At 36.3% G+C, this 11,954-nt stretch overlaps 2 protein-coding genes across 2 annotated transcripts; both read left to right on the top strand.

The window, feature by feature from the left end:
* The first annotated feature begins 712 nt into the window (after window positions 1-712).
* LOC125834284 (protein FAR1-RELATED SEQUENCE 5-like) lies at window positions 713-2,989 on the top strand. The gene is made up of 3 exons (XM_049513447.1): window positions 713-753; window positions 1,015-2,346; window positions 2,602-2,989. The coding sequence occupies exons 1-3, from the start codon at window positions 713-715 to the stop codon at window positions 2,987-2,989; spliced, it is 1,761 nt and encodes a 586-aa protein (XP_049369404.1).
* A 1,078-nt stretch (window positions 2,990-4,067) lies between these two features.
* Window positions 4,068-5,849, top strand: LOC125834252 (uncharacterized). Its single transcript, XM_049513420.1, has one exon. The coding sequence runs from the start codon at window positions 4,400-4,402 to the stop codon at window positions 5,489-5,491; it is 1,092 nt and encodes a 363-aa protein (XP_049369377.1). The 5' UTR covers window positions 4,068-4,399; the 3' UTR covers window positions 5,492-5,849.
* Window positions 5,850-11,954: the final 6,105 nt, after the last annotated feature.

The following is an 11,954-nucleotide window of genomic DNA, read 5'->3' as shown; positions in this document are numbered from 1 at the left end:
CTTTAAATCTGCTAAAGAAATCAATTGGAGGGAATGAGAAGACACTTTCCCTCCATAATAAGGTATTTTGATCACATCTCACCAAACAAAAGATACAATATAACTAATCACTTTCTTTCTCAAAAAAAAATATTAATTCTATACCAGAAACTCTCCATTCTACATGTAATGAATCTATCATCTTTTTTGTTTTCCTTTTCTTTTATAACAACACACTCTATAGTCTAAATGTGATTAATATATCAATTTTTTCAGTGCTCTTTCTTATTTTTGTTATTCGGATTTGTGCAATTACTTGTCTTGCCAATTTTTTCAAGGTATAAGAAAAAGGAAAAAGAAAAGTTACTTATCAGTGAATCTTGTTTTGATACATATACATCATCAACATAAATATTTTATCTTTATAGAGACATTCAAATTGTGCCCATCTATGCATAGCACTTTTTCCAGGTCATGATTTGTTGAAAAATTCTGTAAACATAGAAATATTATTTGTTAGAGAATAAAAATAAAATCAACAAAAAAAAAATTGATAATACTTTCATTCAAAATCCTAACAAAATTAGTGATAGTTCAGTACATAATTCAAATTATATCATAATATTTATAATATTACAAAAGGAAAACGTGTCAATTCGTCTATACTAAGATATCTTTAATATTTTCTAATGCTATAATTTTTTGTACAAATTATATGTGTTTCAAATCAAGGATGGAGAATGTAGATGTTGATAAAGGAACTACCGACCAAGAAGGTAATATCTTACTTCTGTGAAATTTTCTTAATTCTAATAGAAATTCCTAATTAAATAAGATTAGCTTATGTTTTATTTATTCCTCGTATTTTGATACTTATCATCTAAAAACTGTTATTGTAGCTCACAACGTAAATGATCAAGAATATTCCACAATAACTCATAATGTTTATAACATCAACAAAAATTTTATCTTTGAGATTGGTATGAAATTTGTCTCAGAAGAGGAATCATACAATGCATATAATTCATATGCTATGGCAAAAGGTTTTGGAATTCGAAAAGGTCCAAACACTCACAACAGAAATAACGAAATGACAAGGTGCTTATTTTTTTGTTCTTGTCAAGGACAATCTGATAAACTTTCTCCTTTTCAAGAAAGGAAGCGACAAAGATTAGAATATAGATGTGGTTGTTTGGCTCGTATAAAGTTCAAAATTTCAAATGGCATATGGGAAGTCTGTGAATTTAGTGATGAGCACAGTCATCCCATGATTGAAGGCAATTTAAGGCATTTCATACAGTTTGATCGAAAGCTCACAAGTTCTACTAAAAATATTCTTGGTACTATGATTGATGCTGGAATTCGCACAAAAAAGGCGGTTCGATACCTTCAAAATGAAGCAGGTGGGATTGAAAATGCAGGATTTATTGAGCAAGATGCACATAACTTTGTACAAGCACATAAGAGAAACATGATAAATAGTGGGGATGCTCAAACTTTGATAAATCATTTTAGGCATTTGCATTCAGAGGACTCAAACTTCTTTTATTCTTTTCAAGTTGATGAAGATGGTAGATTATGCAACTTCTTTTGGAGAGATAGTATATCCAGATTGCACTATGAGTGCTTTGGAGATGTAATGATTTTTGACATTACATACCGCACAAAAAGATATAACATGATTTGTGCTCAATTTGTTGGTGTTAATAATCATTGGAAAAATGTTTTTTTTGGATGTGCCTTCTTGTGTAATGAAACAACAGACTCTTTTGTTTGGTTGTTTCAAACATTTTTGAAGGGAATGGGAGGAAAAGCACCAAAAACAATTTTTACAGATCAAGCTCATGCCATGGCGGCTGTCATTAGACAAGTTTTTCCCAACAGCTATCATCGATTGTGTGAATGGCATATTGATAGAAATGCTCAAAAGAATATACCTCAACTCTATTGGAAACACGGATTTCGAAACTATTTTGATACTCTCTTATGGAGATGCAAGTCAGAATCAGAATTTGAGGTGATATGGCAAAATATGATATGTGATTGGAATTGTGCAGTTAATTCTTGGCTTCAAAAGCTATATGATTTAAGAAAGAAATGGTGCCCTGCATTTAGTCGTTCCATTTTCTCTGCGGACATTAAATCAACTCAAAGAAGTGAAAGCACAAATAGGGTCTTCACAGAAATGGCATGCAAGACAATAAGTATAACTGAATTTGTAAAGCATTATGAGCAACAGACAACTGAAATGTGTGACACCGAAGCAACTGAAGATTACAAATGTCAAGGAAAGCTAAAACTTTTCATAGAAGACTGTGGGATCTTAAAGCATGCTGGTAGTGTGTACTCAAGAAGAATTTTTACAAGGTTTCAATATGAATTTTTGCAAGGGACGACCAAAAAAGTGATCCATGTGGAAACTGTTGGGACTTGTACTAAATATACAATTTTAAAGGGTGAGAATAATCAAACTGAAATTGTCCAGTTTAATTCTCTTGATAATTCTATCTCTTGTACCCGCCAAATGTTTGAAACCATGGGTTGATTATGTTGTCATGCACTAAGAGTTTTATTCTTTGATTTAAATTTTTCTTGTATTCCTGAGAAATACATTTTGAAAAGATGGACTAAAAATGCCAAGCATAAGTGTGGATTTGAGGAGTACACAGAAAAAAAAAAGACGTTGAAGTCGTCCATGACAATTCGCTTAAATGGATTGATGAAAGTGTCGTTTACTGTTATGACTTTAGCAGCAAATGATGTGGACTCCGAGGAAATTGCCAGAAAATATTTGTATCTGACAAAGGTCGAAATTATTAAACATCAAAGTGAATTGTATGTTCAAAATCATGAGAAGAATAGGAGCAAATTCAACTCCTTTAATGATTCTGTTTCAGGGTGTAAGGATCAAATTTTGGATCCAATTAAGAAAAAAGACAAAGGAAATGGATATGGAAGAATGAAGTCAAAAAATGAGCAGAGGGAAAAAAAACATCACAGAGAACATTGAAAAACAGAACAGAATATCCACATGAGTACCAGTCTTTGAACACCATGCCAGGGACTTTTGCCTCACAGTGAACTTCAATACCACAAGAATTCACGGTACTAAGTTTTCTTGTGATACTTTTTTCATCAAATTAAACATTTTCTATCACTATTTTGTTACTTGATTCATCTACTAATTTTGATCCCTTTTTTTTAAAAAGTAGTTGATCTATTAATTTTAATTCTTTTCTATCAAATTTACACATGCAGTTACATGGTGTTTGCATTCAAAGTCAAGATCCAAACAATCCACAAGAAAATGTTGATACCAGTGAAAAGAAAATTCAATAGAACACCTAAGCACAATAGATTTTATTTTTGAAAACTATATCTGTAATTTAGTAGTAAATATGTGTGTAACAACTAGCAAGTGATTTTTGATATTTTGACATTAGAAATGACATGTAAAAAGATCCTCTTCCAACAACTTATATATTCGATTCAAATATCAATTAAATCAAACTATCTACTGATGAAAATTATTAAAGTATGGAAGTAGAAAATTTGGAACAATGATTGGAAAAGAAAAACCAAACGAAAAGAAGTAAAAAAAGTAAGAAAGAGAAAAAATAGTTGAAAAGAAAGACAGAGAAAAAGAAATTAGGCCATTTTCTAAAATGGGACCCAACTTTCCACTTGGCACAATATAAGTAGAGGCTCATACAAGTATTGTCCGCCACCTCATACTTGTGCCTGGTACATAATAAAAAATTTCTAAGATCTTCTAATCAAAATATAATCATACCCCCCTGTTTTGCACTTGGCGCTTCCACTCTCACTTCCCAATCTTCTTCTTCTTCTTCTTCTTTCATTATGATACCTTTCTTCATTCCCCAAATCACCTGATCTTTCATCCTCCTTTCTTCTCCTTCCATTTCACTCTTTCCCTTTTTCTTCATCGTATATGCAGTTCATGACCCTCTTCTTCTGCTCATTCGTTTGATCCAGATCACTTCCTTATATACAGTTTCAGCGATTTTTCTTTCTGGGTCTGGAGTTTCGCATATACCCTTTTGGTTTACAAAGCTTTCATTCAAGTTTCACTGTAAAAAAATTCCAATTCAATCTTGTTATACAGATCTGGATACCATTTTTTTGGAGCTAATACGTAGAGACAGATCCAAGATTTTAATGTTAGTAGGCCGAGGGTGCGACTTATTATACATTGTATATACATGGTTCGAGCTGAAAAACAGTGAATTTCAATAAACCTGATCAAAAGGGGTAGATCCGATTTTGGTGATAAGTATCTTTTCTTCCCTTTTATTATACTGTTGATTAAAGGGACATGTAATTTTGTGTTTTTGTATCTTTTGGTTCTCAAGAATTTTGTTTTTGTAAAGAACAATTGCGGTTGGTAAATTGGTTAAAGATGGAAATTTCCAGTGGGCTGAGTCCTAGAGTGAACTCAGTTACATCAGGTGAAGGGAAAAAAGATGACCCAAATCATCAAAACTTTGAATTGGAATCGATTGATTTGGTTTCACATACGGATCACCAGTTTCTTACTTTAAATGCTCTAGAGATTTTGAGGGAAACTGTGAGAATTCTGCGCTATAATTCTATAGGTTTCATGACAATTGCTGCATTGCTAATTTGCCCTGTGTCTGCTGTTGTTTTATCTAATGTATTGGTCTATCAGCCGTTTGTTACGAGACTGAGCATGAGGTTATTGCTTGTAGCCAAAACAAGTGGGCTTCCACTTAAGCCTTTTATCAAGCAGTCTTGTCATAAATTCTCTGAAGTGGTGATTTCAGCTGTAATGTGCTTCCCTCTGTATGTAACTTTATCGTTGTTGTCAAAAGCTGCGATAGTTTATTCAGTTGATTGCACTTACTCGAGGAAAAAGTTTGATTCGCAAAAGTTTTATGTGATTATGACCAAGATTTGGAAGCGGGTTGTTGTGACTTACCTGTGGGTGTGTGTGGTGATTGCTGGATGCCTCACATTGTTTATTGTACTTCTTGTTTCTGTGAGCAGTGTTTTCTCGATCATGGGGTTCCCTCCCGATTTGATTTTGTATCCCGCAATGGTAGTAGGGATGATTTTCTCTATAATTTTAGCAAATGCTATTATTATATGCAACATTGCGATTGTGATATCTGTTTTAGAGGATGACTCCGGACCACAAGCATTGCTTATGTCCAGTTCACTCATCAAGGGGCAGACACAAGTTGGACTTCTCATATTTCTTGGATCAACTATTGGGATGGCAATTGTGCAGGGTTTGTTTGAGCATAGAGTGAAGACAATAAGCTATGGAGATGGATCTTCAAGATTATGGGAAGGGCCCCTTTTGGTAATATTGTACTCATTTGTGATACTTATTGACTCCATGATGAGTACTGTTTTCTACTTCAGTTGTAAATCGTATAGAATGGAAACCTCAAGTGAAGAAACTCAACCTGTGCTAGAAGCCTTGACTATTTCTTCAGCATTTGCAGAAGTCCAATCACATGTTTGAAATTCGAATTTAAGGCTCTTGAAGCTACTGGAAGTTGTTTTGACAAGGATTCAATTTATGCATCTCTTGGGAAGAAAAAGAATGAGTTGGATCCTTGAGAAAGTTATCAGATGCTGAAGGCGGATAAGTTATGTGGTTTAGCCTAGTTGACCACTTCATCATAAATAGCTTCTTTGCAGATCTGTTGTCTGCCAACATATCATATTACCAGAAGAAAATCATTTGAAAGATGGTAATTTAGGATTCTTGCACAGTAATAAGCTGTTGAAAACCTCAGCTTGAGATTTTAAAAATTTAAACAATGTACTTTTTGTCATTCACAATTTATAAATATATCTTTGAGTTTTCTTTCATGGTCTCTTATCTGTCTCCGTTTGCATGTTATGCAGTCAATGAAAATTGATACGGCTATTGGTGGTTAATTGGCTAGATTTTGAGCTTAAAACAACTGTCATAAATAGAGTGTGGTTTTCTAGCCAATAGGAATGTTGTGAGACCTTCTTCATAGAGCTCCATAATTGATGGTTTTTATTTTGGAATAGCTTTCATAAATATTCTTCTTGTTTAGAAAATGTCTCTTAAGAACTATTCCCTCCGTCCCTTTTTAGTTGTCCACTTTAGAAATGACACACAGATTAAGGCAACAATGATTAGCACAGTGAAGTTACAATTTTACCCTTGTGACAACTTTTCACTTCAAAATTACAACCACTTATTTGAATTCAAGTGAAATAAATTGGAGGGAAACAACATACACTTTTACAATTTTCAAGAAGTGTAAATAAGGGTATAATAGGAAAAAATTTGTTGTCCTTTCTTGATTTGTCAAAATGGACAACTAAATAGGGATCAATTATGACAAAAAGGGGCAACAGAACAATGGAACTGGGGGTAGGCAATACAACTCCGGTTCTGGATGAAACTAAAAATCCTAAGCTGGAACGTAAGGGGGGTAAATGAGAGTAGCAAGAGGAGCACCATCAAATCTCTCATTCAAAAATGGAAAGTCGATGTTTTGTGTTTGCAAGAAACAAAAGTAGAGAATTGGTCTACTACATGGATACAACAAATATGGGGTAATAGGTGGGCTGACTGGGCAACTTTAGAAGCAAGTGGTACTAGGGGTGGAATAATAATAATTTGGGACGAGAGGCAGTGGGTCAAAACAGACACTCTCCAAGGCTCTTATTCCATATCTTGTATGCTAGAGAGCATTCAAGAGGAGTTCAGATGGTGTTTTACAGGTATCTATGGACCTCACACAAATCCGGAAAGGGAAGAGATGTGGCACGAAATTGCTGGAGTTCGGGGGTTATGGGATGGACATTGGGTATTAGGGGGTGATTTCAATGTGTGCAGATTTGAAAGCGAGAAATTAAATTGCTTGAGAAGGACTAGTGCCATGAGATCCTTCTCAGACACCATTCAGGACCTTAACCTGATTGATTTGCCATTACAAGGGGCTCAATTTACATGGTCTAGGGGTGATAATTTTGTGCAAGCATCTAGAATTGATAGATTTCTCATCTCCACCGAGTGGAGTGACTCATTCAAGGATGTAAAACAATCAGCTCTCCCAAAAGTAATCTCTGATCACAAGCCTATTCTACTTGAATGCGGAGACTGGGATGTTAGCCCTTCATACTTCAAGTTTGAAAACATGTGGCTTCAATTAGAAGGGTTTCTAGAGAAGCTAGAATATTGGTGGCAGAGCTACAATATAGTGGGCAGGGCGGACTTTGTACTACTTCAGAAATTGAAAAGGTTGAAGAGGGATATAACAAACTGGAACAGAGAAGAATTTGGCAAGGTAGAGACCAGGAAAACCAGAGCTCTAGATGAGCTGGCAGCTTTTGAGCAAGCACCTGAGAGTAGACAATTAACAGTTCCAGAACTTATTCAGATGATGAACCTGAGAATTGAGCTTCAATAACTAGTTAAAGCTGAGGAAATCTTATGGAGACAGAAATCCAGATGCTTATGGCTCAAAGAGGGAGACAAGAACACAAAGTTCTTCCAAAAAATTGCAAATTCTCATAGAAGGGGCAATTGCATAGACAAACTCAAAGTGGGAACTGAGATCATTGAAGATAAGCATAGGATAAAGCAAGAAACTGTTGATTTTTACGAAAGTTTGTACACTGAACCTGAACAGTGGAGGCCTTCAGCCAACTTTGAAGCCATTCCATCCATCTCAGTTGAGGAAAAGTTTAATCTGGAAGCAACTTTTCAAGAAGAGGAAGTATTGGCAGTTATTCAGTCTTGCGCTCCCGACAAGGCACCAGGGCCAGATGGGTACACAATGGCATTTTATCAGAAATCATGGGACTTCATCAAAGTTGACATACTGGCAGCTATGAACCATTACCATCAACATTGCTGGATGGTTAGATCATGCAACGCCTCCTTCATAGCTCTCATTCCCAAGAAAAAAGGAGCAATAGAACTCAAAGATTATAGGCCAATTAGTTTAATTGGGAGTGTCTACAAGATCATAGCTAAAGTCCTGGCAGAAAGGTTAAAGACAGTTATGGGAAAGGTAGTCTCTAAACACCAGAATGATTTTCTTAAAGATAGGCAAATCACTGATGCCTCACTGATTGCAAATGAGGTTCTTGATTGGAAAATAAAAAACGGAGGGGCGGGCATCTTATGCAAGTTGGATATAGAGAAGGCCTTTGATCAGTTGAATTGGTCATATCTTCTTTCCATCCTTAGGCAAATGGGGTTCGGTGAAAGATGGATCAATTGGATCAATTTCAACATTTCTACAGTAAAATACTCAATTCTCATCAACAGAAGTCCAGTTGGGTTTTTCTCCCCACAAAGAGGTTTGAGGCAGGGAGATCCACTTTCTCCTTTTCTCTTCATACTTGCAATGGAGGGTTTAAGCAGAATGTTAGATAAAGCCAAGCAATTGCAATGGCTGAATGGTTTTGATGTGGGGAGCATGATCACTTCAAACATCTCTCATCTGCTTTATGCAGATGACACTCTGATATTTTGTGAGGCAAACAGGAGTCAAGTTCTTTATTTGAATCTAACCCTTTTGATTTTTGAAGCCCTCTCAGGTTTGCACATCAATATGCTAAAAAGTGTGATCTATCCTGTTAATGGGGTGCTAAACTTGGAGGAATTAGCAGGTATCTTGGGATGTAGTGTGGGTGAATTCCCGGCAACCTATTTGGGGTTGCCATTGGGTGCAAAGTATAAGTCAACAGCTATATGGGGACGAGTTATTGAGAAGTTTGAGAAAAAACTTGCCTCCTGGAAGATGCAGTACCTATCGACAGAGGGCAGACTTACACTGATCAACAGTGTACTTGATAGTATTCCCACATACTATATGCAACTTTTTCCTATTCCTGGCAAAGTGTTGGAACAACTTGACAAGATCATGAGAGATTTTCTATGGGAAGGGAATAGTGAGAAGCACAAGTATCATCTGGTGGAATGGCCAAAAGTCCTTCTTCCTAAACTATAGGGGGGGTTAGGGATCAAGGATTTGGCGCTGCATAATAAGTGTCTACTTATGAAATGGTTATGGAGATACACACAGGAGGAACATGTTTTATGGAAGGATGTGGTCAGTGCAAAGCATGGGATACAGAGTCATTGGTGCACCAGTCTTTCAAGAGCACCTTATGGAGTCGGAGTCTGGAAACACATATGCAAGCTATGGGAGAAATTTTCTCAGCATAAGCACTTCACAGTGGGGAATGGACTTCATATCAGATTTTGGAAAGACAAATGGCTTCGCAACACAGTTCTGATGGATGATTATCCAAGTCTTTTCAACTTAGCCAGGGATCCAGACTCAACAATTTCTCAAAATAGAGATGGAACAACCTGGAGCATTATGTTTAGAAGGAATATGCAGGATTGGGAGTTTAATGACCTGATCAAACTACTACAGACTCTACAGAGTTTCTCTCTCAACACTCAGGCAACAGATCAGTTCAAATGGGGTACTACAGGAGACGGGAATTACACAGTGAGTGCAGCCTACAAGCAGTTAAGAGCATTTAATGCAGTCACTGACCACTGGCCATGGAAATTAATTTGGAAAATCAAGCTACCGCCCAAGATCGTCTGTTTTTGCTGGACTGCACTATATGAAGCATGCCTAACTCAAGACAACCTCTATAAAAGGAAACGCATCATTGTGAATGGATGCTACTTATGTCAGAAAGCAGCAGAGAGCAATAGGCACCTTTTTCTGCATTGTACTGTTACAGCAAAATTGTGGAACATGTTTTACTCTCATTTTGGACTCAGTTGGGTCATGCCACATAGTATCAAAGAAGCTTATGAGAGTTGGTGTTGCTGGAAAGTTGGCAGCACCATCAAACAGACTTGGAAGATGATACCTGCAGCAATTTTTTGGAGTATTTGGAGGGAAAGGAACAGAAGATGTTTTGAAGGTCTATCAACTCCTTTACATTCTCTCAAAGCGGAATGCCTTATGTGTCTGTACAGTTGGGTTAATTTGTCCTATGTAGATTCCCTGGATAGTTTTTCAAATTTTGTTGGCTCCTTAGTTTTAGCATAATTGTACTTGAGCCAGCAGACCAACTGTTTTTGCTTCTACTTTTGTAACTAATTTGCATCTTCTTGATGCCTTCAATGGAACATTTACTTCATCAAAAAAAAAAAAAAGGAAATATGGACGGAGGGAGTATTTCTTGAAAAATAGTGCCACTTTCTGCTCTTTTCTCTATTATTCTCGCTCTGTCTCTGCGTGTGTGAGTGGGGGTGGGGGGACTTCAGTTGTGGTTTTCCACAAGAAACAGGTTCTCTCACTAAATTATGAGAAGTTTGCATTGGAGATGGAGAAAGAGGAACTCACAGATTTTCTCTTGGAAACTAGAAACTGGGCTAAGGAGATTCTTGGATATATACTAGGTATCAATCTCGTGAAAATGTTTTCATGTATCTTTTCCTCTGTGTCGTTACCTTTTGTTTTACTTGCAAAAAAATGATCACCTTTTGTCTTTAGACACAAGAGCGAGTGTGCCATTAGGAAATCAATGGAAAATTGGTACTGATTGACGAGGAAGTCTTATAACTTGAGAACTGGCAAGGTGTTATTTGAGTAATGACAAATTAGCCAGGGAGTGAAAGAAGAGCTCAGCATTCCTCTGTATTACCAATTGATCCATCAGGCGTCAGCTACTTTCAGTGTCGAAGATGCACGAATGCTGCATTATCAATCGATAGCAACACTGGTTATATCCAAATCTACCAACATGAATTTCCAGAAACTTCTAAACATGATCCTTATAATTTCTCTGACAGGTGATGCAATGGTCTCTGCATTTGTTTTGTAAAACCTGCTAAGGTCAGGCAAAACTTAGTTATAAGATGTTGGCACTTCCTTTCAGGCAGAAGTTGCAAATGTATGACGGAGAAGTTGAATACTATCATTTAGTGTAGTTTGAATATGTGGCGCAGTGTAAAGTTGAATACTCTCATTGTTAAGTGGGGAATCTGTTCCGTGCAATCACAAATTCTTCCCCTGGCTTGGAATGTTCAGAATTTGAAGGTACCTTCAAAATGTTTGGTGTTCCTGCTTTGTATTGTTATAGACTCAGTGTTCTGATAGCTTGGTCTTCTTCATTTGCTAATAATCTTCATTTTATCATGTCAGCTTGAATTACTAGGGTTATCCCATTGTCATCTCTTATTCAGAAGCTAAAGTCCATAGCTAAAGTAAAAGCTTTTTAATGAATCATTATTTCTTGGTAGATTTGAGTGCTGATAATATTTTACAATCATGTAGATGGTATAATGCTTATTCTCCAGGTTCACATGATCACATCAGACATCCAATTATAGTTCCTTTCTATATAAAGTTGTCAATCACCATTCACCAGACTGCTATCATACAATCCTTTTTTTATACTTGGAGTCTGGAGATAAGTATACAATCACATCAGACTGCTTTGATTTGCTTGACCCAGGGTCTTTCGAAACAACCTCTCTACCTCAGAGAGGTAGTGGTAAGGCGTCTGCTTACACTCTACCCTTCCCAGACCCATTGTGGGATTTCATTGGGTTTTGTTGCTGTTGTAGTCTGGAGACAAGTCTTCTCCTAGTGGAAGACTTATTTACCATGGTCTTTTGGGGATTTGGAGTGGTAAAGAACACACTTTGTGAAGGATGATGTATATACAATTGTTGGTGCTTGGGTGTAAATGAACAGTTGCAGTATCACAAAAGCGTTATCTGCCTTTAGGACCCGTTTGGCCATAGATTTCTCAAATAATATTTGGGGAAAAAATTGGCAAATAGTGTTTGTCCATAGAATTTGTAATTATTTGGCAAATATTTTTGGCAAATATCCCAAATTCCCAAATACTAGTTTTTTCTAGTATTTGGGTCAAATCTCATTATATGGGATCTTTTAAAAATTGAAATTTTACACCAAACTTTTATCTTTTAGAAAAACACCCTCTATAGT

The sequence above is a fragment of the Solanum verrucosum genome, unplaced genomic scaffold (assembly GCF_900185275.1).
Source record: "Solanum verrucosum unplaced genomic scaffold, falcon-dt-bn FXZP01000026.1, whole genome shotgun sequence".
NCBI classification, from domain to species: Eukaryota; Viridiplantae; Streptophyta; class Magnoliopsida; order Solanales; family Solanaceae; genus Solanum; species Solanum verrucosum.
The sequence above is the reverse complement of the archived record's forward strand: the minus strand, read 5'-3'. Positions and strand labels throughout refer to the sequence as shown.